Source organism: Crocodylus siamensis, chromosome 8 (genome assembly GCF_052110815.1).
Source record: "Crocodylus siamensis isolate JL-2025a chromosome 8, ASM5211081v1, whole genome shotgun sequence".
Lineage (NCBI taxonomy): Eukaryota > Metazoa > Chordata > Crocodylia > Crocodylidae > Crocodylus > Crocodylus siamensis.
In genome coordinates, this window is record NC_143402.1 from 44693845 (window position 1) to 44719220 (window position 25376).

At 47.9% G+C, this 25376-nt stretch overlaps 1 protein-coding gene and 4 non-coding genes across 5 annotated transcripts in view; all 5 read right to left on the minus strand.

The window, feature by feature from the left end:
- The window catches only part of DKC1 (dyskerin pseudouridine synthase 1), a 28570-nt gene extending 4622 nt beyond the window's left edge, over positions 1 to 23948 (minus strand). The window contains exons 1-11 of the mRNA XM_090058947.1: positions 23856 to 23948; positions 22501 to 22565; positions 19792 to 19878; positions 19164 to 19255; positions 18055 to 18239; positions 17526 to 17590; positions 16560 to 16686; positions 15790 to 15920; positions 13988 to 14131; positions 13027 to 13147; positions 300 to 418 (exon numbers count right to left, since the gene is read on the minus strand). Coding sequence (XP_089915073.1) covers positions 300 to 418; positions 13027 to 13147; positions 13988 to 14131; positions 15790 to 15920; positions 16560 to 16686; positions 17526 to 17590; positions 18055 to 18239; positions 19164 to 19255; positions 19792 to 19878; positions 22501 to 22565; positions 23856 to 23871 — 1152 coding nt within the window. The 5' untranslated portion in view covers positions 23872 to 23948. The remainder of the gene's footprint in view (positions 1 to 299; positions 419 to 13026; positions 13148 to 13987; positions 14132 to 15789; positions 15921 to 16559; positions 16687 to 17525; positions 17591 to 18054; positions 18240 to 19163; positions 19256 to 19791; positions 19879 to 22500; positions 22566 to 23855) is intronic.
- LOC149858383 (small nucleolar RNA SNORD17) lies at positions 5400 to 5646 on the minus strand. The gene has a single exon (XR_016444059.1). It is a non-coding gene; the product is annotated as a small nucleolar RNA SNORD17 (small nucleolar RNA).
- Positions 15603 to 15738, minus strand: LOC149858384 (small nucleolar RNA SNORA36 family). Its single transcript, XR_016444053.1, has one exon. It is a non-coding gene; the product is annotated as a small nucleolar RNA SNORA36 family (small nucleolar RNA).
- LOC149858385 (small nucleolar RNA SNORD83) lies at positions 16061 to 16136 on the minus strand. The gene has a single exon (XR_016444047.1). It is a non-coding gene; the product is annotated as a small nucleolar RNA SNORD83 (small nucleolar RNA).
- LOC149858386 (small nucleolar RNA SNORD17) lies at positions 16948 to 17195 on the minus strand. The gene has a single exon (XR_016444058.1). It is a non-coding gene; the product is annotated as a small nucleolar RNA SNORD17 (small nucleolar RNA).
- Positions 23949 to 25376: the final 1428 nt, after the last annotated feature.

Sequence of the window (25376 nt, forward strand, 5' to 3'; positions counted from 1 at the left end):
TAAGAGAAATCCAGCTCCCTGACATTGTTATAGTAATGCAAGACACAGCCCAAAGGCTCCAGAGTTTCACAGCAGAGGCATAGCTGATCAAGTCTATTTCAGATGGCATGCAAGTGACATGAGCTGAAGTAGCTTGCATGCTGCGCTCTTAGAAACGGAGCTTTTGGGCTGACAAACTGCAAGCCAGTACCTTGGACCTGCAGCTTTGAATGAATCTACCCAAAAATCAGCTTCTCAACAGCAGAACACTCACTTCAAGAATCTTCCAACAAGCAATTCCCTTAACTCCCACAGCTTACCTTTGGGCCAAGACCCCATTTTCGGGGGTAAGTGTCTCTTTCCATGATTACTCTCTTGATCTTTGCCACTATCCCATGATCACAGGTAGAAATCACAGCAGTGGTCATCAAGGCAATGGCTACAGATGTGGATTAAAAAAAAAAAAAAAAGTTTGTGACTATTGTAAGGAACAAAAAGCTGTATGGGCTATGGTGTAGCTATGCAGTTAATGTGTTTACTTTGCTCTACACGTCCATCAAAGGGTTAGAAAGACATGCTCCAAAAATAATTATCCCCAAGAGAGAAATCTGAAAAAAGGAGACCTGAAAAAACTAAATCGGCAAGATCCACTCAGCACAGGCCTCAGATTTCATAAGCACTAGGACTGGAAAGGAATTTGGAAGATCACAGGATCCAACTCCCTGGCCCAGGCACAGGAAGTCAGCTGGGGTCAAAGGATCTCAGCAAGACAGATGACCAAATGCCTCTTAAAGGAGCCCAGAGTAGGTGCTTGCACCATCTCTAGAGGGAGTCTGTTCCAGGCCTTGAGGGCTTGGACAGTAAAAAAGTTCTTCCTTAGGTCCAGCCTGAAACAATCTGAGGAGTTTGTGACCATTTGACCTTGTCATCCCTTGGAGTGCTCTGGTAAACAGGTGTTCCTCCAGATCCCGATTCACACCCCTTACGCACATATAGGCTGTCACCAGGTCACCCCGAGCCTGCACTTTTCCAGGCTGAAGAGTCCCATGGCTCTCAGCCTTTCATCATAAGGTCTGTTTTCTTGCCCTCTGACCACGCATGTGGTTCTCCTCTGGATTCTCTCAAGCTTCTCCACACCCTTTTTAAATTGTGGAGCCCAGAATAGGATGCAGTACTCCAGCTGCAGCCTCACCAAGGCCAAGTACACAGGAGGAGGATATCCTGGGATTTGATCAAGAAGCATCTATGGATGCAAGCCAGAGTTTTGCTCACTTTACCAATGGCAACATCGTATTGGTGGCTCATATTCATTTTGTGGTCAATCATGAGCCCCAAGTCCCTTTCGCCCGTGGTGCTAGGAAGCGTAGCACTGTCAAGCCTATAAGCATGCTGCTGGGCTTCCCTCCCCCACCAAGGTGGAGTACCTTGCATTTTTCGGTGTTGAATGCCATCAGGTTTATGCCTGCCCATTTTCTGAGCCCATCTAGGTCAGCCTGGATCACAATCCTGCCCTCAGGTGTGGATGTGTTACCTACCCCAGTTTGGTGTCATCTGTGAACTTAGCCAGTCCACATCATTAATGAAGATATTAAAGAGTGTAGGCCCAAGGATGGCCCACTGGTCACAGTGCACCACGATTTCATAGACATTAGGGCTGGAAGGGACCTCGGGAGATCATCGAGTCCAGCCCCCTGCCCAAAGGGCAGGAAGTCAGCTGGGGTCATAGGATCCCAGCAAGAGAAGCATCCAATTTACTCTTGAAGGTGTTCAATGTAGGTGCTTGAACCACCTCCGATGGCAGACTGTTCCAGACTTTGGGGGCTCGGACAGTAAAGAAATTCTTCCTTATGTCCAGCCTGAAATGGTCTTGCAGGAGTTTGTGACTGTTCAACCTCGTCATCCCTTGGGGCGCTCTGGTGAACAGACATTCCCCCAGATCCTGGTGGTCACCTCTGATAAACTTATAGGTGGTCATCAGATCACCCCTGAGCCTGCGCTTTTCCAGGCTAAAGAGTCCCATGGCTCTCAGCCTGTCATCGTAAGATCTGTTTTCCTGACCTCTGATCATGCGCGTGGCTCTCCTCTGGACTCTCTCAAGCTTCTCCACATCCTTTTTGAATTGTGGAGCCCAAAAGTGGACGCAGTACTCCAGCTGCGGCCTCACCAAGGCTGAGTACAAGGGGAGAATGACGTCCCGGGATTTGCTCAAGAAGCATCTATGGATGCAAGCCAGCATTTTGGTCGCTTTACTAGCCGCAGCATCGCATTGCAGGCTCATGTTCATCTTGTGGTCAATGATGACCCCCAAGTCTCTTTCTTCTGTAGTGCTAACCAATGTAGCACTGCCGAGCCTATAAGGGTGCTGCAGGTTTTTCCTTCCAAGGTGGAGAACCTTGCATTTTTCGGTGTTAAACACCACGAGGTTCTCGTCTGCCCATTTGCTGAGCTTGTCCAGGTCAGCCTGGATCACCCGCCTATCTTCTGGTGTGGATGCTTTGCCCCAAAGTTTGGTGTCATCGGCGAACTTGGCCAGTCCACTCCTGACTCCAACGTCCACATCGTTAATGAATACGTTGAACAGTATGGGTCCCAGGACAGAGCCTTGAGGGACCCCACTGGTCACAGGGCACCACGATGAGTGACTGCCATCAATCACAACCCTCTGGGTCCGACCACGAAGCCAATTTCCCAGCCAGCGGATCGTGGTGGAGCCAAGGCCACAACTGGCCAGTTTGGCCAAGAGGTGATCATGGGATACCAGATCAAAAGCTTTTTTGAAGTCAAGATATATGACATCAATCTCTTCTCCCTTGTCCAGGTGATAGGTCACCTGGTCATAGAAGGAAATGAGATTGGTCAAGCAAGACCTACCCGCAACAAACCCATGCTGGCTGTCCCTTAGAATGTTAGCCTGGGCCAGTCCATCAAGGATGGCCTCCTTAATAAACTTTTCTAAGATGATGATTGACTTCCGTCAACTACCACTCTCTGGGTCCGACCTCAGAGCCAAATCCCCAGCCACCTGACTGTGGTGTAGCTGAGGCCACAGTTGGCCAATTTTTCCATGTGATGATCATGGGACATGAGATTGATGTCATATATCTTGATTTTAAAAAAGCCTTCGATCTCTTCACCCTTGTCCAGGTGATACGTCACCTGGTCATAGAAGATTAGATTGGTCAGGCAAGATCTACCTGCAACAAACCTGTGCTGGCTATCCCTCAGGATGTTGCCATCAGCCAGTTTGTCAAGAATGGTCCCTTTGATAATTTTTTTCAAGATCTTCCTGAGGATAGAGGTGAGGCTGATAGACCTGTAGTTCCCCGGATCTACCTTCCTCCCTCTCTTGAAGATAGGCACCACAGTGGCCTACTTCCAATCTTCAGGCACTTCACCTGAGTGCCAGAGTTCTCGAAGATCCATGCCAGTGCCAGACATTAATGTAGGATAACAATTCTCTCTCAACCTGGCTGTCCCATACTGTACCAAGCATGGCCGTCCCTTGGGGCTGGTGAAAAACAAATGCAAAATACGGTTAAGCAGGTTGGCTTTTTCCTGGGCATCAGTTGTCTTATATGGTTTAGCAGGGGTCCAAATGTTACTCTTGTTTTTCCTCTGGCTCCCCACATATCTAAAAAAAAAAAAAAAAAAGAGACTTTTTATCGTCTATGAGGCACGTAGTCAGCTCGAATTTGGTCACAGCCTTGGTTTTCCTGGTTCACTCCCTACAGGTCTGGACTGGTGCAGAATACTCCTCCTTTGAGGTGGATCCATCCCTCCATCCTTTATATGTCTTTCTTTTTAGATGCAGGAGGTCCACAAGTTCTCTGCAGAGCCAAGGGGGCTGCTGTCCCCTTTTGCTGCCTTTCCTCTGAGATGGGATAGACATTGCTTGTGCTTCCAGGATCACTCCTTTGACTTCCAGGATCACTCCCTTGAGGAGCAAGCACTTGTACTGAACTCCCCTCCCCTTCAGGTCGTGGTCCCTTAGGGCCTCCTGAGCTTGTCAAAGTCAGCTTTCCTGAAGTCAAGGACTTTTGTATTGCTGACTGACTTGCCAGCTTTACAGTGGATGGTGAAGGTGATCAGCTCATGGTTGCCGTCTCCCAGCTCTCCTTCGATCGTTAGGTCGCTGATTAAATCATCCCCCGTTGCCAGTACCACACCAAGCAGCACTTTGTCTCTCATCGGTCCACAGACTTCTTGAGTCAGATAGAGCTCATCCACACACGAGGAAGCTTTGCAACCATTTGGATTAGGCCACGAAACATCTGGGTAGTTGTAGTCTCCCATGACAACCATACACTGGGAGCGTGCAGCCTCAGCCAGTTCCTTGGCGAAATCCTGGTCAAGTTCATTCCTGGTTAGGTCTGTGGTAGACTCTTACCATTATGTCCCCTTGTGCCATGTTCACCATGGATTTTAACCCAGAGAGTCTCCAGTTGTCCACCCTGCATGCCAATGTTAGCTTTCCTTGATGTAGACAGATACACCCCTGCCCCTTTTGTCTACCGATCTCTCCTGTACAGGGTATAGCCATCTATACCTGTGGCCCAGTCATAGGTGGAGTCCCAAGAGGTCTCCGTTATCCCTATGAGATCATAGTAATTTTTGTTTAGCAGGAGGACCAGTTCCTTCCGTTTGATCCCCAAGCTCCTGACATTGGTGTACAGGCACATAAGTGTCCTATTGGGGGCCCTAGTCTTTCCTACACATTGTTCCAGGGCTGGGGTAGGGGTGGGTTCCCTTGAGTGCCATAGCCTGCTGAATTTGCAAAAGTTGCCCAGTGGGCTTGCTGTGGTAGTAGTCCCCTCTTCCCCCAGCGGACTTCATTTAAAACTCGGTCAAGCAGGTCACCCAGTCTGGCTGAGAAGAGCCTCCTTCCCAGTGCAGTGAGGTGGAGGCTGTCTCTTTCCAGCAGACCACTGCCTCTCTCACCAAAGAACGGACTGTGATCATGGAAGCCAAAGGGTATAGATTTATAGTCTACTGAAGATGAAACAACTATGATCCCAAGACTAAAAGCAGGAAGCTCTAACTGCTTGGGTTAAGAGACCTAGCTCAGTTTCCCCAAGTCTGTAACCAGGCTCAACCCCACTGGCTACACTGAAGAGTAAGTATTACAGAATACATGGGATACACCGACTAATAAGGGTTAGTCACATTACTTGGAGGTGTACTGTACAGGAGATAGGATATGTGCACAATAAAAACACACTTGCACTGATCAACCCCACGTGTTGTTTCAGTCATGGGGAACCTTGGTGTTTACTTCCTGTGCAGTGTCCATTGAAACGATGCTTTAGTATAAAGCACAGAAATGCAACCATTCACAGTAGGTCAGCTGCCATCTACAGCTTATCTATTTCTTTACACCAGGTTTTTTGGCATGCAGAGAACTATTTACCAGGCAGTAGTATGTGATAGGACAGCACCCCTCATCTTGGCCAAGATGAAGCCCCCGCATAGAGAGGTTCCAGCTCTGCTGGCTCCATTTCACTCCTGCAGGCAGCCATCCAGACACATGAATAGCCCCCAGTAAACCACTGAGAGACTAGGGGGAATCTGGAGGCTGCACAGCACAAAGCCTCTAGAACAGGGACCTGGGTGTTGCAGGAAGCAGTGCAGAGGCACTCAGAGAATGGACAAACTTCATCATTACTTCACATACCACACATCTCAGCACCCAGCACAGTAGCAGATGAACAGTCATCACAATAATCCTTGTCTACCTCAAGGATTCAAGGTGTAACTGTCTTATAGTTTTTAGCAAAGACTTTATATTATTTTCTCTTTTTTTTGTGTAACTGCCGCGCGGCACTCTCACATTTATGTAACCTTGAAGTGGACTGTTAATCAAAATGAATGCTTTGTACTTTTCTCCACTGGCATTAAGCTACACATGCGCATTCTGTAAATTTCATTTCTTATCTAAAAGTGTCATTTTTGCAGAAATGAAACTTATGTAGAAAATCTGCCTAGCAATAATTATGTAAAAGAAAATTATCCTATCTGTATACTATAGTTAGTGTCATAGAGGCAGTCCAACAAACATTTATAAAAGAGGCAAAAAAGCAGGAAGCAGCAGAGACGACAACTGGAAAACTCTGTGGGCCTGATCACCCCGCAGACCGGTTCTCAGCCTCCCCGCCTGGGCGTATCCCAGCGAAGATAAAGGCCTCAGAAATCCGACAACTGACAACGATTCACTGTGTTACAGTATTGCTTTGTGTTTCCCAATTATGAGCCGTTGACCAGTTCTGGGACTTAAGGAGTCGGCAGCCGCACCTAGCTTTGGACTAGTTCCACTGTTGGAACGCAAGGGCTGGCTCTGGAACCTCGTGAACCAACGGACACCCTATAGATTAAGAGACACTAACTACTTACTCTAAGTCGTCTACTTGTGCCAACTCGGCGAACCTCGAGGGCGGCTAAGAGCTACCTCAATTCCGCCCCACAAGCCGCGCGCTCGCACAACTCCGCAAAGCCCGCGGCTCCCCTAAGCGGTGCCGGAGCCGCTAGCCCGGCATTTCGCCACATGGCGTCACGAACAGGATCCCAAGTAGACGATCCGGCCATGCTAGTCTGCATGTGTCCCTGGCGACTGGGACACCGTTCACCCCCATTAACCTCTGATGATCTTTGGAATCATCTTGCCTATCATGCGGCAGGCGATAGCGACCCTAAGACTCAAATCTCTGGTCGCATTTGGGTGAACGAACCAGGAAGCAGAATCTGGACATGCTCACTAGCTGCTGCTGCCCTGGGGTGTGTAATGGCCGCCCCCAAAGTCATATTTTCCCCAACAAATGCAGGGGGAAACGGAGCCCTTGCAGGTATTCTCCCTTCTAAAGGAGATGCGTCACCGGCCAGTGAAGAACAAGCCTCTATTCTAGGGCTCCTTCATAATGTCATAGGAAAGCACCCCCCCGGCCAAATTAACCCCCAGCGAATACCTGAAACTGGGAAGGCTTATGATAGTCTAGTCCGCTGCCGCCGCGAACTAGAAGCCGAGAGGGGAGCCAAGAAAAGACTCTTTAACAAAACAGAAATAATTCCCAGTAGAGTGACAGAAGTTTTGTTGCGACACTTCATAAATGCTGTAGGAGCTATAGGAGACTTAGAGCCGCAGCTCCACACTGCATGCCGCAATGCCACAGAACTAGCAGCCGCAAAGGCATCAAGCATGCTGACCAACCCAGAAGAGAGCCCTGAGTGCTTAAAGGAAGCGAAGTTACTTCCATGCCTTCCCCCAACTACTCCAACTGCTCCAGAATATACACTAACTGAATATAAGGAACCACCTCCGTATTCAGAGCCTAACCCTCCAGTTAACACCGCCGCAAAGCTCCTCTACCCCCCAGTCGTTGCTATTGTTCCGCCAGCAGTCACCGCCATCGCTCTGCCAGCCGCCGTCCCGCCAGCCGCCGTCATCGCTCCGCCAGCCGCCGTCATCGCTCCGCCAGCCGCCGTCATCGCTCCGCCAGCCGCCGTCATCGCTCCGCCAGCCGCCGTCATCGCTCCGCCAGCCGCCGTCATCGCTCCGCCAGCCGCCGTCATCGCTCCGCCAGCCGCCGTCATCGCTCCGCCAGCCGCCGTCATCGCTCCGCCAGCCGCCGTCATCGCTCCGCCAGCCGCCGTCATCGCTCTGCCAGCCGCCGTCATCGCTCTGCCAGCCGCCGTCATCGCTCTGCCAGCCGCCGTCCCGCCAGCCGCCGTCATCGCTCTGCCAGCCGCCGTCCCGCCAGCCGCCGTCATCGCTCTGCCAGCCGCCGTCCCGCCGCCAGCCGCCGCTCCGCCAGCCGCCGCTCCGCCGCCAGCCGCCCTGCCGCCAGTCGCCGCTCCGCCGCCAGCCGCCGCTCCGCCGCCAGCCGCCCTGCCGCCAGTCGCCGCTCCGCCGCCAGCCGCCCTGCCGCCAGTCGCCGCTCCGCCGCCAGCCGCCCTGCCGCCAGTCGCCGCTCCGCCGCCAGCCGCCCTGCCGCCAGTCGCCGCTCCGCCGCCAGCCGCCCTGCCGCCAGTCGCCGCTCCGCCGCCAGCCGCCAGTCGCCGCTCCGCCAGCCGCCGCCGTCGCACCGCCAGCCGCCGCCGCACCACTAGCCGCTGTCGTTACTACAGAACTTAACCCTTCTGCTACTACTACCACGCTAATATCGTCAATTTATCCACCATTACCATTGACAACTCCGCCATTAGCCGTCTTACCAGTTGCCACCCGAAAAACTACTTTACCAGCTGTTACTCGAAGAGCTGCCTTGCCTGTTACTACCCGGACTCGAAAAGTTATTACTGAAGAAGATGAAGAGGAGGATGACACACTTCCATTTTCTAGAGATGAAGGGGAGCAAGAGGAGAGCGAAAGGGGAGAAGGAGAAGAAAGTATAAAAGAAGAAAACGAGGGTGAGAGCAACCAACGACATACAGAAAATAACAAAACTAAGGGAAAGCGCGACCCCATGAAAACAGAACGTACAACCATCGTCTTCAGAACGCGCGACCAAAGCGAGTTACGAGAACTCTATTTAGATACACGAATTGGCCCAGATGAAACCCCCGCCATCTGGTTAGGCCGTCTCGTAGTCGTACATGCTATGGAGACACTGGACAAGACAGAAGCGCGATTTTTAATGCAACAATCCCAGTGGAGTGGAGGAATCTGCGTGAATACCGAAATTCTAGATGTAGAAGACTTACCAGTGTTATCGCCGGCTGCCCTAGCTGTCGGGGCACTTCTCAACTGTCCCTATAGAATCCATGACGGACTCTCTACTCTACTTGAACAACCAAGAGCTTTGTCACTTATTTATGCCATGATAGGCTGCTCTTTCCTGCGATGGGATCCTAGAGAAAACCAAATTGGCAGCGCAGATTTCAGGACCACTATAGACAAGTGGCCACATAAGTACCTACCAGATCCTAGTAAAGTCCCAATTACCCTAGAGGGAGTAGAAGAAGCATACCAAGTTTATGGAGCCGGGTTTGGGCAAGCAGCTCGCCTAGTAATGATTACTGCTGTCGGCAAGCCTAGCAGTACTGTTCTTCATTTACAACGCCAACTAGACTCCCCTGCCAGTCAAACATTAAAACGATTTGCTCTACTCGCAGAACCGCAGTCTTTTTCACCCACCGGAGTTGTATCTCAGTCGTCTTCTCCATTTCCCCCAGCAGCCCTTACAACTCAACCAGTATGGACACAGCCCTCAATTCAACAGCCAAGTCATCCCTCTGCTCATAATTTGCCACAACAACCACCAGCCCAAGGACCACCTACTCGAACGCCATTAGAGCGAGCAAGATTCGGCTTCCTATTGGGGCGATCCGGGCTAGATAAAGCGACTCTCCGAAAGTTATCAGAGGGAGAGCAATTAACCCTCGCCATCAAACTAGGATGGGATCCTAACCGCCAGTCAAAGCCAAAAAACGAGTAGAAGCCACCGAGGCAGTTAACCTCGGTGGCGAACCTCAACAACTGCATGATCAACGCCCCTATGCAACTATTTACATCAAAAGCAACTCATCCGATAAAGGCCCTCTAGGCCTCAAGATGGCAATAGCAATTAAGTTCCTCCTAGACACCGGAGCACAAATTTCAGTCATCCAACTATCTACCCCCCACACCCCGCTTAAAAAAAGAATCCACGTACAAGGCCTAAACTCCGTCGCCAGTGTCACGTTAGGCCGTTGTGTACAGCACCCAACAGGAAAGTCGTTCGTAGCAGCGATAGGAGATGTCAACCTACTCGGTGTCTCAGAGATCCTCAAATTTAATCTCAAGCCTACACTTTTACAAGCATTTCCAGTTGAACCCTGTAAAACATCGAGCATCGCACCCCATACGCCGAAAGTCATCAATCACCTGTCGTGGCGCTACACACCCATCCCTACAAAGTCACATCTTCGAGAGTCACTCCAGAAGCTTCTCAACGAACTACAAGAAGCAGGCCGTATTTCCAAAATTTCACATGCTAAGTTTCTATCACCTGCATGGGGCATTGCAAAACCCGGAAGCCCTAACGAAGCTCGAGTCGTAGTTGACTATCGTCGTGCCAACAAGCAAGTAGAACCTTTATCGCAGCCCAGCCTTAAGACGCTACCACAGACTTTAAGTGAAATGATAGCCTACCAGGCAACCCCCTGGTTTGGAAGTACCTTAGACCTCAAAAACATGTTCTTCTCTATCCCTATTATCGATGACGTCGGGATACTTAACATGTGTGTAAATGGACAAATGTTTAAATGGAACGTCTGTCCCCAAGGGTACTGCAATTCTCCAGCAGTGGCCGCAGCAGCCATCCTCACTAAGACAGATGTCAATAATCAACACTTAGTGCAATGGCTACATGAGTTCTGGGGCCATATCAGCCCCAACAAAGCTCATCTCAAATGGAAGCGAGTAACTGCTGAAACGCCACCATTTACCATCACACTTAAAGATTGGAAGGCACGAAGTCAAACCTGCTATATATGTAATAAAGTCAAGACTACGCCAACCGCATCGGCCAAACAAGCATATGACCCAAAGTACTTTTCCCCAGGAAAGACATGGCAAGTTGATCTCATGGGACCACTCCCTGGAGTCAAACGTCAGGCTAAGGCATTAGTCCTAGTCGATCTAGGCACCAGACAATTGCAATGCATCCCGCTTACGAAGACCACCGCTAAAACCGTCTGTTCTGCACTACTTCAGGCCATGAGCCTCTGGCAAGTGCCAAATGAGATCCAATCTGATGGGGGACCACCCTTTACGTCAAAGGCCCTAGCAGTTTTTTGCAACACCTATAATATCGTCTGGCACACTCACATCCCCTATCACCCACAGTCGAATGGCGTCGTTGAACGTTTCATAGGCATCCTCAAAGAAAAACTCCGTCTAACCGGAAACGGCACATATTCAAATTGGACGAGCCGCCTACCACAAATTCTGATCCAACTAAATGAAGACAAGTCGTTATGGACTGACAGAAAGCAAGAAACACCAGAACCGTGGGAGCCTCGATTCCAGCCGGAGGAACTTGTCTGGGTAGCCATACCAGGGCCTAACGAAAAGAAACAGCTTCTATACCAAGGAACAATACAATCTGCAGGAACCTACCCAAACACTTATCACGTTAAAACTGACACGCCCAATAAGACATTATTAGCCCATCATAATTGGCTGAGTCGTCGTTCCGAGATAAAAGACTAGCTATTATTCTGTATATAGCTTTTATACCCTGCCTTAATCAGTTTATTTTCTCTACAGGCAAGTGTATCGTATGGGACAGCCGTTCGGGAAACCTTCGTCACCCATCTTGTATACGCGCCTTGACTCCGTAGAAACCACTCCTCCGAAGAAGTGGCTGTATTCCCTGCTAACGCAATACGTCGGCGAGCCTATTCATCATTCCGTTAACACTACCCCTGCGCATCACTGTCGTAACCACTATACAACACCAGCTGTCACGCCTAAAGATTCCCGTAAATGAACTATAGCTACAAGCTAATGCCCACCATGCTATGTCTATCATTAGTGACACACTCTGTTTTCCTGTTCCTAGTTATTACACCTATCTAATGACCTATGTTGCATTGCAATTCCAAATGTTTCCATTCCACTTAACCAACAGGTTAATAGTATTCGCAAAATAGCTACCCGTGTCAACGGCATCGCTGGCGTTGGCAACAGTCTACTTTCTCAAGTCTTTAATGCACTAGGTTTTAATATTTCATCTTGGCTATCTAACCTACTTTCAGCACTCCTCTTAGTATTTGTACCTGTTATCATTTTCTTTTGTATTTGTTCTTGTGTTATGAAGTATATCCAAAATCGTATAAACTCTGTAAGTGCCTTTGTCTATACCAAACTTTCTAATGAACCTAACGAAGAAGAACTATTCACCATCAACCCATTTTTAAATGAGACCACTACATAAATGTTTCACTGCCCCACGGCACGGGGGCATGTAACTGTCTTATAGTTTTTAGCAAAGACTTTATATTATTTTCTCTTTTTTTTGTGTAACTGCCGCGCGGCACTCTCACATTTATGTAACCTTGAAGTGGACTGTTAATCAAAATGAATGCTTTGTACTTTTCTCCACTGGCATTAAGCTACACATGCGCATTCTGTAAATTTCATTTCTTATCTAAAAGTGTCATTTTTGCAGAAATGAAACTTATGTAGAAAATCTGCCTAGCAATAATTATGTAAAAGAAAATTATCCTATCTGTATACTATAGTTAGTGTCATAGAGGCAGTCCAATAAACATTTATAAAAGAGGCAAAAAAGCAGGAAGCAGCAGAGACGACAACTGGAAAACTCTGTGGGCCTGATCACCCCGCAGACCGGTTCTCAGCCTCCCCGCCTGGGCGTATCCCAGCGAAGATAAAGGCCTCAGAAATCCGACAACTGACAACGATTCACTGTGTTACAGTATTGCTTTGTGTTTCCCAATTATGAGCCGTTGACCAGTTCTGGGACTTAAGGAGTCGGCAGCCGCACCTAGCTTTGGACTAGTTCCACTGTTGGAACGCAAGGGCTGGCTCTGGAACCTCGTGAACCAACGGACACCCTATAGATTAAGAGACACTAACTACTTACTCTAAGTCGTCTACTTGTGCCAACTCGGCGAACCTCGAGGGCGGCTAAGAGCTACCTCAATTCCGCCCCACAAGCCGCGCGCTCGCACAACTCCGCAAAGCCCGCGGCTCCCCTAAGCGGTGCCGGAGCCGCTAGCCCGGCATTTCGCCACACAAGGGAGACAACAAAGGAACAGACAAGTAATGGGATCATGAAGTCTGCTGATGACCACTTTGCAATCAACCTATTTTCAGTTACTATACTAGACTTTTACTTTTTAGTTGTCATCATTGATTTGGCAGCCCTAACATCCTGTCATTGTTACCAAGAAACAGGGTTTAAAATACTTGTCCATGGTGAGTTTGCCTAATATGCACACATTTTACTCAACTCCTATGCCTGCTGCAACTTTACTAACATGCTAGCGAAAACCTTCCAGATTTACTTCAAAACAGTGAGCCTGGCAGCTGGAAGATCAGTGATCTCTTACCTGTGCAGATGGCCTCCCCTTTAGTAGTGATGACAACTATTTCCTGATTAATTTCAATGCCATCTTCGTACCTCAGTACACCAGGAAGCATTATCTTGGCTCCATAGCAGATGGCATTAACCTGGAAAGGTAAGGGAAGAGAATAGGTCGCTTAGCATAAAAAGCAGTGTGGTCCTAAGCAACAAAGGAAACACTGCCACTGCAAAGTTATCCAGCCATTTCAACTTCCATACACAAGCAACACCTTGTACAATAATGTTCCCTCACCCACCTGTTATGGAAACTAGTGAAAAGGAGCCCTGGAATGCTCTGTATAGAGTAGCCTCCACTAGCTGGAGCAAAATAAGATGTGAGCAGGTGGCCTTTTGGCTCAGATCAAGTGCAGACCTGAAATACCGTGACCACTAAGGCAGATTTCCTAGTCACCAGGCATACATTTTTTTTGGCATGGGGTAGTACTCCTGGAGGTAATGTATAGTTAATCTCCCACTTTCATTTCCAGTGGCAAGATCTTGGCTTTATGCCCTTTATGGAAATGGGAGACTCCTCCCTAGCTTGCTCCTGCAGCTGTATGGCTGAGGGCAAGTGAAACTCGGGGGCATTTGAACCCCAAGTCTCTGGGCTTGGGCTTCCATGTAGGATGCCCGCCAAATGATTTGGAAGCATCTGAAGCCCCACTGGAATAGGTTTGCCAGTAGTATGGCCACATATGGTTCTTGAATGACGAATGGATTTGGCTTGGAACATGTTTTTGTTTTTTTAAATGAAAAAGTCATCTTGCACACTGCCCATCTTTCTCAGGTGGGACTTGCATCAACTCTATCTCCCACAGCTAACCCTTTGAAAGCAGTTTTGGTTGCTGTCCATAAGCATCTAGATTATCATCAGATTCCCCAACCTCGACTTCTCACTATCCAAGAGGGATGGGGTCAGCAATCTCCACAGCTGCCTTTGAACTCACCGCACTGTCTTTCATCACCAACCGCTTATGTGAAGTTAGCAACTTCTCCAAGGGGAAGATAACCCGCCTCAGATAACTCTCATCTTTGTTGTTGTCATACTGCCACTGAGCATCTAGCACATCATGCATGGTCACCATGCTGTCCTGCAAAGAGACATTTCCCATTCCATCAACCCTTAAGTCAGCCAGCAATATAAAAGACACACCTGAATGAATGCAGACAACACTAGTCTCGAGGAGCAGGCTGAAGTCAGGATAAATCCCAAATTTCTGAAAAAAGGGCTCAGGGACAAAACTGGCAACAGCTTTGAACAAAGCAGGTAAGCAAACATATCCTACGTAAGGGACAAAAATCCCTCAGCCCTGGCCCTGCTACTGCAGTTCTGGGATGTGCCTGACCGCAAGTTAGCATTCATGCTTGCTGGAAATAGAATTCATTTAATTTGTGATCTAACCCACATGTAAACCTGGATTTCCAGTCATGAAAGATCAAACAACAGAAGACTGAGCTACCTATGCTTCCTAAATCAAAGGCAAAACAGTGATGAAATGGTCTAAAGTAAGAGATCAGAAACAGCAACAGGTATACTACAATATAAGGCATTAAGTACAAGTAGAGGAACACCGATACATTGGTCCCGTATCAGATCAGGACTGATATAGGGAAAATTAAAAATATTTGCAACTGGCTTCTTTTGCCTGAGGTGGCTGAAAAGTGTCCCATGCATGCGCATAGCCTCAGCATATATGGGGCTTGGAGACCAGTGTTGGGCTGGTAAGTCTCGTGTGGGGGAAGGGGAGGGACATGGGGGGTGCTGATCAAGGCCCCCGAGGTGAGGGAGGGAACGGATCTGGGACAGGTGCATAGGGGTCGGCTCCCACCACTGCATACACCCCAGAAGGGCATGGGGGTGTGTACCCCCTGGATTTGTGCGGGGCAGGCTGCCACTGCGGGGCTGGGGCCAGGGACTGGGCTGGGTTGTGTGATGGCAGTACTGGAAGAGGGGATTTGGGGAGGTATACAGTGAATTTTGGGGTGGCTGTAGCCCCCGCCGTAGCCCTGCTTCCAGCACCACTGCCCTCCCCAAACACAGCGGCAGCCCGCCCTTGCCCTACGCAGTTCCACACCCTGCCACCACTGAACAGCACCTGCCTCTGCCCCACTCCCTCTCACTGCAGGGGCCTCAATCCACGCCCCCCGACATGCCTTCTTTTCCCACACCCTCTTCCCCTCACCAGACGTTATCAGCCTGATGCTGGTCTCCAAGCTGTGAGGCTGTATATCAGAACTGGATCAGTATCAGCTGATAAGGTTCCTTAAAAAAAATCAGCCATTGGTACTGGCCCAAAAAAACCCACCAGTGCATCCCTAAGCACAAGCTCTTTTGGAGAAATGCCTATATTCAGAGACTTACTTCAGATAACTTGCTCCGGAAACAAAAGTTATCCAAACTCTCTTTACCTTTTTGGTCTATCTATAGTTTTTATATCACTTTCAAAGTAATGTTTAAATATTACAAAGAGGTGCCCTTTTAAATGCAATGCATAAGATATGTCACTACCCGAAGGCAGAACGCAAGCAGAAAGCTCATGCAGCTGAATTCAGAGGAGACAGTTTTGTGGGCTGGAGAATGGAGCAGCAAGAAGTAAGATTTCCCATCACTTTGGCACATTCGCCAGTCATTCACTGTCCCAAAGTTTAATTACCAGAACAGGGGCAGCAGCCCTGACCTGAACTCAACACTTTGGGGAGGAACAGTTTATAGCATAAGTTTATAGCATAAGCAGCAGTAACACCTTACCTTCTCCCCCAAGATTCCTGAGCGCACTCGACGGAGCTCCTGCATCTGGCCTCCGACTCCCAGCAGGAGGCCAAGGTGGACACACAGTGTTCGAATATAAGTGCCAGCTTCGCAACTTGCCCAGAAGATGCCTGGGACCAAGGGCAGAGAAGAACATTGAGATATCCATATAAACACACTTGCCTTTCCAATTCAGACAAACCTAGCCACCATTCTCTAAAGCCAGGACAACTAAAGTACAGAGATGCTCCATATTCAGGACTCCAGAAACAGCCATCAGTATTGGGTGATAGATGTAAGTCATCTTTGCACATAGTGCTACTGCAATCTATTTTACATCATTTGGCTCTTCAAAAAGGAGCTCAGCAAGAAGTATTGACACTTCAACACTGAAAAAAAAAATGTAATGCAAGGATAAATCTTGCTAAGGTATATATCTGGACAGTGAAGAATTTTATCCATTAGGGAAGGAGGCACACAGAAATTCTATTTGTCATTAACAGAAATCATCATACAAGATAAAGCATATTCCCTCAGTAACATCAGCAAGGGACACTGTTTCCTCCCTTACCAGACTGTGGCACAGTACAGCCCATTCAACAATCCAGTCTTAACACCTACCTCCATTTCAAATTAGGATGTTATCTCACAAGACTTGGATTTCAGAAGGGGACTTCAAACACCTGCACACCAGTCTCATCCAAAAGAAAAGCGGGCCCCCTTAAGTAGCTCGCTCAGAAAAAGATATGAAAGAGAGAGCACGACTTTACCTAATCTCTTCTCAGGGTCATATTCCACTAGTTTGCTTTCATAGATGGTTCGGACTCTCAGCTGCCTCTTTACAGCAGCGATGAGGGGAGGACGCTGAAACAGTGCACCTGTCAGAGTTTCTATTGCCTAGGGGGAGAAGCAGAAGAATGGACAGCCCTCAATGCTGCGTAACTCACATTTAGAGTTAGTAACATTTAAGACGCAAACACTTGAGACAATTAGGTCACTTGAATATCAAGAGAACTGCAGGCTTCAGGTGGTCTGCTCATATTTCATTAATCAAGCCCATTTGGTCAGATACCCACCATGCTTGATGACAACCACTATTTCAGTCACTGATGGGGTTGATAAGAGGTAGAACTGGGATGTTTTGCTAGGCAGCAGTATGTGATCAGACAGCATCCCTCATCTTGGTTGAGATGAAGCTCCCTATGGAGAGAGGCTCCAGCTCTGCTGCTCTGCTTCACTCCTGCAGGCAGCCATCCAGACACGCCAACAGCCCCCAGTAGAACACTGAGAGGCTGCAGGGAATCTGGAGGCTGCACAGCACACAGCCCCTAGAACAGGGACCTGGGTGTCGCAGGGGGGCAGTGCAGCAGCACTCAGAGAATGGATAAACTTCATCATCACTTCACATACCGTATATGCCTCCGCATTCAGGGCACAAGGACGAGATGAACACACCCCTTTGCTAGAAAGGATGGATAAAGCTTAAAAGACCAAGCAGCTATAAAGTATGGAGACCACAATGACTACCGATGACTATGCTGCAAGCAACAAATTGCGTTTAATGTTAACTCTTAGAAAAATCTGTGTTATTAAACTGGAGTCTTGTGAGAACAAGATGTTCTCTATATCACAATGTTAAAAAACTGTTCTCCACCAGCTCCTCAGTGTTTCCCACATAAGCTGCTTGCTGCATTAAGTATTCAGTGTATGTTTTGGTTTGTGGCACAGAGACTTACCCTGGCAAGCTGAGTCTCGCTTTCAATAGCATTGTGCAGCCGAACAATTCCCACATACTCTTTGCCTGGAAGAACGACAGAAGAGTAGTCAGGAGCAGCCACTTGCGTTTTACTGTTTACCACCAGGCAGGTGGCACCGTAACTCAAATACCTAGAGGCACAACTGCTTAATTACCACCTTTACCAAATGGTACACACCCATATTTCATCTGACAAAGGAAGCCAAGCTGCAGGTTTCTTGTGTAGCAAGTTTTATTTTGTAAACCCATAGGGCAGGTTAACCTTTAGTTTGTAAGTTAAACATGCTGTGCTCTCCTGAAATCTGTTCGTGTAATGGGATGTGCTGTAATACTGCATGTTTTCCTAAGAACTATTATCTGCCACCGTTTGGGGCTCATAATTCATCCTAGCCTCTAATGTTGCTTAGCAACCTGCCCTAGAAGTAGGCTTTTAACAAGCTAGAAATAAAGCCATCTGCTCTAAAATTTTCAGTTTTCATCCAAATAAGATAAAATAAAATAAAACATACCTGCGCTCTGCTGGGATTTGACCAATCGTGTTGCTCGCTCAATACACACAATCAGGCATCCAGTTACTTTAGGGTCTAGTGTCCCACTATGCCCCGTCTTCTGAACCCGAAGAATGCGTCGGATCCATGCAACTACTTCATGGGAAGAAGGGTTGGACGGTTTATCAAGGTTAATGAAGCCCGACCTACAGTGAAACAAATTATACATCTTTAGAACCACTAACATCAGCTGCTACCCCACCCCTGCTTAACCAACATTTGGCTTTCAAAGCAGTCATACATTTGCAGCGTATATACAAGATTTTCAAAGACAGGAACCTCTAAATAAGTGGCCTATTTATAAAAAGTGTTAAGCATGCAAGTTCTCACCACACTAGTGGAGGCTGCTTAGTGCACAGCTCTTTGAAAAGACAACCCACTTAGCCAGAAACCCAATTTCAGGCTCCTGGGTCTTGGAAATCTTGATCTTCCTGTCCTCAAGAGCACTTACCAATAAGCAGAACTTGACCAAATTAACTGCTACAGAAGCTGTACCTTCAAAGGGAAGTCCATCTACCTACCTTCAACTCTACAGAAGTTTGCTTTTGTGGCTGTATCAAAAATGCTATTAAAATTGTTCTAATGACAGCTTTAATGATTATGAATCTGCTGAAAGTTTAAAGAGGATTTTTAAACATCCAGCAACACTGGAGAGAAGCAACAGTTTCTGGAACTACATCAGGAGTGTGCAACCTACATCCTGGATCCAGCCCTTGAACATTTCCTAGAGAATTAAGGCTAGAAAATACTTCAGGAGATCATCTAGTCCAACCAGGGATTGAACCTGTGACCTTGGTACTATTAGCATCACTCTAAACAACTGCAATAGCCAAGGCAATCAGCAATGCACTCCAGCCACAGCAAGACAAAGTGCTTCCAGGGTCCTAGCAACTGCCTTTTTCCCTCTATTCCCAGGTGTAGGGTACATCCTGTTGCAGGGGCTGGGTTACAAGCAGCAACCTGTGGTAGCAAGAAGTTTTCAACCCCTGAACCAGGCAATCAGCAGATTCATGTACAACACAAACAAAGAGAAGGAACAGCCCTGTTTTCCTACAGGGAAAACTGCTTACCTAACATACTCGGCAAGTTCTCTCTTCAGTGGATTAGAACCAGATGGAAGGGGAGTGTAGTGCGCAGTCCTCACATTGAGCTTGTCAAAATTCTATAAAATTCAAACAAAATGGAAAAAACGTTCCTGAAAACTTAATATTTTGGTCCTGGGACTCCGCTACTAGATACGTGAATTAGAGTTTGATTAAATATGAATTATAGCTAACTGAAAACTGGCATATGTAGACATTGAGCTTTCCAATAGCAGTAAGAATACTGAGCAGCTAGGAAAAGCACAGCCTTTGGCAGAAACAACTGAAAAGCTTTCCGAACAAACTACAAGACAATTAATCCAGTGCATCTAAGCTTTCATACCCAGAACTAGGAAGTCCATGGAAGCCCCATGGAACCATCACTCCAGGAGTAGAGAGAAGGGACAGGGAAGTTCCTAGCGGGCACATTTATGGGCAAGGCAAGAGAACAGTTTTACACGACACAGAGGGGTTAGTCAGCTCTAAGCTCCCATGGACATTACTTTGCCAGCACACTAAAAACACATGTGAAAGACAAGACCTAGTGGTGCTTATTGTATACAATCAGAAAGAGTATACCCTAAACTGGCCTAGACTTTTCTGTCATGCTCCTTACCTTCAGCAGCAAGGGCCAGTGAGATGTCTCCAGCTGAGCCACCCGGGATTCTGGCTTGATGAAAAATTCCTCTGTATACTGTATATCCTGAGGAGACATTGAAATACTAAGTCAGAGAATTAGAACTGACAGGCAGTATCCTCCAAAGTCTGTAGAATTTCCTTGTAAATGTTCATAAGTTAGTAATAAGACATTTAAAAAGCTTTAGCAACTGTCAGGCAAGAATATGTAAACAAATTGATGTAAATGAGCAACTGCAATCACGATTTACCTTAGTAAGCGAGAATGCTGATTTAAATCAATTTAATTTTGTTTTTAGATTTTGTACTTGATTTATTCCCTTAGGAAAGGAACATTCAAATTGTAGTAAATATTGAAATAAACTGATATATAATAAAAGAGCAGAGATGACATTTGGGAAAAACTGTAAATGATGTCCAGCTTATCAGACAATTAGTTTTCATTCACAGGTCCTAGCACTTTATTTTTGGACAGTAGTTGAAGTTCAATTAAAATGCATTAAAATTGCCTTTTGTAATGATTTTAGTAAGGCAAAGTTATCAATGTGAGAAAATAAATTAAACAAATCTAACAAATGTATATATTAACATCTGTTGCAACAGCTGATTCCCCAATTTTAATTAAAGTGGTCATTAGCTGAACCAGCTGAATAAACTGAAAAGAAGAAAACATTCTCTCCTTATCCATAGAAAGAAAGCCTACCACTAACCAAAGCTAGTTTAGCACTAAACATCATCTTAGTTCTAGATACTTGTCAATGACTTCCTCTTAAGTCTGCATTTTGGCTTAAAAAAACCAAACAACTTCGACAGCAAATATATAGCTTCAATATTGCTTTCACTAATTTAAATTTTAATAAATTATTTTTAGTTTAGGCCTTAATATAGACCAACAATTTTCTATTTTAATTATAAATGGCCCATTTTAAAGAAAAACATGAAAACAAAGTTACTCCCCATCTCATTTAACGGAAATAACTTCGGTTTATTGGAGGCATTATCAAATAGATGGCTAGACTTAGTTAGCTTCTCTACTGCAGAGATCACAGCTAATCTAAATTTTTTTAGTGTACATAATTTAAGAAAAGAAAAACTTCTATTTTTCAAGGCTGTAGATAATAGGAGTGAATTCATGAAGAGAGACTAAACCCTAATCCCATAAGGCAGTGCTGGCCAACTGGCAGTTCACATGCAACCTATGAGGTGTTAACCTTGGCATCTCACCCAGCTACCACTTCCCCTATTGTTCCAAACTGCAGCAGCAGCCAGGGTGTTGGGCTTCCCCTCCTTCCCCCAGCTTCTGCTGCATGTCCCCTACCCCAGTGCAGCCCACAATGCCAAGGGAGTTGGCAGTCTGGAGCCACAATGCAGGGCAGTGCCAGAAGTGAGCCCAAAGGCCACTGAAGGTGGGGCAGGGCGCACCTATGCACTTGGGGTGTGCAGCTTGTCATGCCTGTGGCTGCCAACAGGGCACATGGCCCTCAGTTGCTTTGAAGCTGGAAAGCCCTGCCAAGGGATTTACTTTATTTCAATGTTGAAAAATGCTAATTTAGGGGAATTACTTTTTAAAAAAGAAATTTTAAGCACAAGCATCTCCTTCTCCTTTTACTGTTATCCATATCCATGAGGATAAATATCAAATGTAGTCAGCTGTAATGCAAACAACTCTATGTGGCCCTCAACTGCCATTTTAGTCTCAAAAAGCCAGTTTTATTCCAAGACACACCAATGCCTTGAGAGTAGAACATAATAAAACCACAGACATTAGTATACCAACATTTGTTTGTTAGGACAGTATTTTACCTTATTTATCCAAATCCAAGACTACTTCAAATCTAAAATGACCCCCACCATTAGATTCTATACATGGAAAATTACTCATCCCCCCTTCAGTGACAGCACTCCCTGACCCCACTCTACCTACTGTCTGTAGTTTCTGCCCCACCCTACCACTTACCATCAAGCACATCTCTAGCCCCATTCAGATCGAGGGTATAGAGCACATGGGCTGGAACCATGCCTGTAATGGTAAGTAGGGGAGGGTGGAGGCAGAGGCTGCTGTGGCTCTGACTCTGACCCTTAACCTTGGGTTGGAGCTGCAGTCAGAGCTGCAAGAGCTGCCAGCATACCACCCCCCCAAATTGGGGGGGAAAAATACTATCACACCTAGTGAATCCAAGATGAAGATTGTCTTTCCCACCTGGTAAGAGCAGCAAGTTCTGTTTTTCTACATATTTGTCAGTCCCTCTTTACTGTAATATTTGAGTGCAATCCTAAAACAAGGTGAACAACTGACTGATAAGACTTCAATCTTTTTCTTTTAAGCCAACATATATATGATCCCAGATTAGGTCCTTGAACTGCCATTTGAATAGTTTCCCCTTGCATTGCTTTCCGTCTGGCTTTTCCTTTTCCCCTCACAGCTTGCAATCTCAAACTGCAAGTGTTTAAACACAAGCAGCTTTGTTTAAAAAACCATCCACAGCTTAACAAGTTTGCAAGAGAAGACAAAAATCTTTTCTGGGCAGCTGCCTAAATGAAAACACAATGAAAGAAGTTCCATGACTCTGCCTAAACTACCCCCAAGAGCCAAGCCAAGGCACCAAGGCTTTGCTTCCAAGGCTTGCTTGGAGGCAAACATAGGTCTACAAGACAAGAAAAAAAAAAAAAAGATAAAGACATCACTTACAGCAACATCATCTGCAGCTAGCGATTTCCTGTCCTTCTTCTTCTTGTGCTTCTTCCCTACAGAACCTGTACAAGAAACAGGGAGAGACAGTCACTACCTTTCACTCCAGACCCTGCCCAAGCCTAAGTGAGTGGAACTGTGTAATGCAGCAGCCACCTCCATCAGAAAATAATCATCCAAACTCACTAGAGAAAACTGCCTTCTGAACCACTATGTTAAGATTCCTTAAAAATATGGACATTTACTGGGTCAGACCATAGGCCATTTTGCTCTCTCTAGGACCAGGACAAAGGCTATGGTATGGAGGAACCTGAACTGGGGTGAGGGTGGGGCTCTTCCTTTCACACTGTGGCTCATTTATAGGTTGAGTTTCGCTGGTCGGCATCCACAAGGTCCCTGGAATTGCTCAGGGGGCAGTGGGTACTGGCTGGCATGTCCCCTCTGGGAACCCTTATTAGCCTGTTTGTTTGTTTTTTCCAAGTGTTCCAACAAATCTGTGGCTGCATTTTTCTTTCAGGTCCTTTACCTGCTACAGAACATAAGACCTGCCACTGACTGGATTAGACCATGGGTCTGTCTTGCCCAGGCCTCTGTGTCACACAGGCCCTTGCTATTAATCTGTGCTCTCATTCCTCCTCTTTTCTTTTAGTCATCCCAAATAATTAGTTGACATGTTGCCAGTGGCCTCCTTTAAGGGAAGCTTAGTTTTCCACAATGAACCAAAGCCCCTGACCCTTGGCAGGTCAAACAGGCTTGTATCACTAGGGCAGGGAACTGGGCCTGACCAGTGCTTTTCCCACCAGTCCTCTCTACTCACAGCCTCCAGCATTTAAAGCCCATTCAGAGGCTCTCTTAGGCTCAACAACCATTGCTGCCCCTTTCCTCACCACCGCGGGGCCTTCCTGGACCGGCTTCCCCATCCCAGGCTCCATAAAAAGCAGCTTCCGTCGGCTGGTCTGAAGCCGACCACGTGCTCCTTCCTGCGGGCGGCCCCTCTTCCAGGCGGGCAGGAGCCACGGCCACCGAGCTGAGAGGCCGGGCTCAGGGTGAGACGGGGTCTCCCGTCGCCCGCCTCAGGGGCGGTAGCGCGGAGAAGGCCGCGGCGCCACGTGGGCCTGGGCGGGGCGGATCCGACTGCGCGCGCACCTGGCGCGTGTCGCACCCCCTCTCCCCCGTAGAGCAGCGGCGGCCACGCGCCGCCGCACCAGGAGGCCGCGCGGTGGGGGCCGGCGGTGTTGCGAGCCCGAGCAAGGTCCCGACCCCCGGCCCGGAGTCCTCCCCGCCCCGCCGCCACGTACTCGGGGCGCAGGAAAGGGGGCGGGGAGCGGGGCCCAGCCCGAATGGCTCCGTCCTACCTTCGCCGTCCGCCATGTTCCCGCCGCCGCGCGCTGAGCCGAGAGCGGAAAGGCCGCGTAGTCCCGAGATACACCGCGCGTGGGGCTGAGCCGGCCACGTGGGCACAGCGGGGGCGGAACTATGTGTCACGTGACTGGCCGCCCCGCCCCCGTGCTGGCATTGGTAGAGTGGGAGGGGTGGTGGCTCCGCCAACCCCGGCCTGGGCCGGAGGGAGGGGGCGGGGGTGGGGCAGCCTTCACCCGCCTCAGGCCGAGTTTGAGACGTGCGTCTTCCTGGAGGGGGGCGCCGGGGGGCACGGCAGCCTCCACGGCTGCTGCCCGTTTACGGGATCAGCGGGTGCTTGGCGGGAAGAAGGCTAAGGGCGTACTGCATTGGCAGCACTGACTGCAGATCCAGGGACCTGATCATTCCCCTGTATTTGGCACAGGTGAGGTCATACCTGCAGTACTGTGTCCAGTTTTGGGCCCTCACTACAGAAAGGATGTGGACGAATTGGAGAGTCCAGCCGAGGGCAAGAAAAATCGTTGGAGGCCTGGGGCACGACTTGTGAGGAGAGGCTGAGGGAACTGGGCTCATTTAGTCTAGAGAAGAGACACAGGGGGATTTCATAACAGCCTTCAACTACGTGCAGGGTGACTGCCAAGGGGATGTTCTCAGTGGTGGCAGATGACACAACAGGGAGCAATGGTCTCAAGTTGTAGCAAGGGAAGTCTAAGGTAGGCTTTAGGAAAAACTCTCATTGGGAGGATGGTGAAGCACTGGAACAGGCTACCCAGAGAGGTGGTGCAGTCTCCATTCTTGGAGGCTTTTAAGACCTGGATAGTCAATGAAGCTGAAGTTGGTTGCTTATTCCCAGTTCCTTATTCCTGGTTTCCTGTTCCTGGTTCTGTGTTCCTTATTCTCAGTTCCTTATTCCTGGTTCCTTTTTCAAAGATAATCTAGACCCAATAAAAACTTGTTATTAATGAATTACACATCCTAAAGAGAGAGAATTTCATTAGCTATGCATATCTACTAATTAATTTGTAAAATAATATCCCACATCAAGTACAGAGCCCTAAATGAAGGTCAGATTAGGATGGGATTATGGGGCAAAATACTTCTTGAACCACCTCAAATTTCACGGCAATGCCACTGGGAGACTGTCCCAAAGAACCCTGACCACAGTCCCACCTGGCCGAAAGCACAGTTTGGTCGTGCCAGGCTGCCAACTGACAGCCCCCATGCCCACTGTACTAAGTATAATAGATTGAATAAGGAAGTGGGTTTCGGGCTGGAATTACGGCTAGAAATTCTGCTTGGGTCACTCCACAGCATAGCTCTGCGCCACCAGGAGACTACCAGATACATCTCACCAGAGACTTGCCCAGCCTAAAGCACAGTTTGGCCATGCCAGCCTGCCAACAGACACCACCCCAGCCGCTGTGCTGAGTATATGGACCCAAATAAGGAACTGGATTTTGGGCTGGGATTACACCCAGAAATCCTTCTTGAGCCACCCCATGCCATGTCTCTGTGGC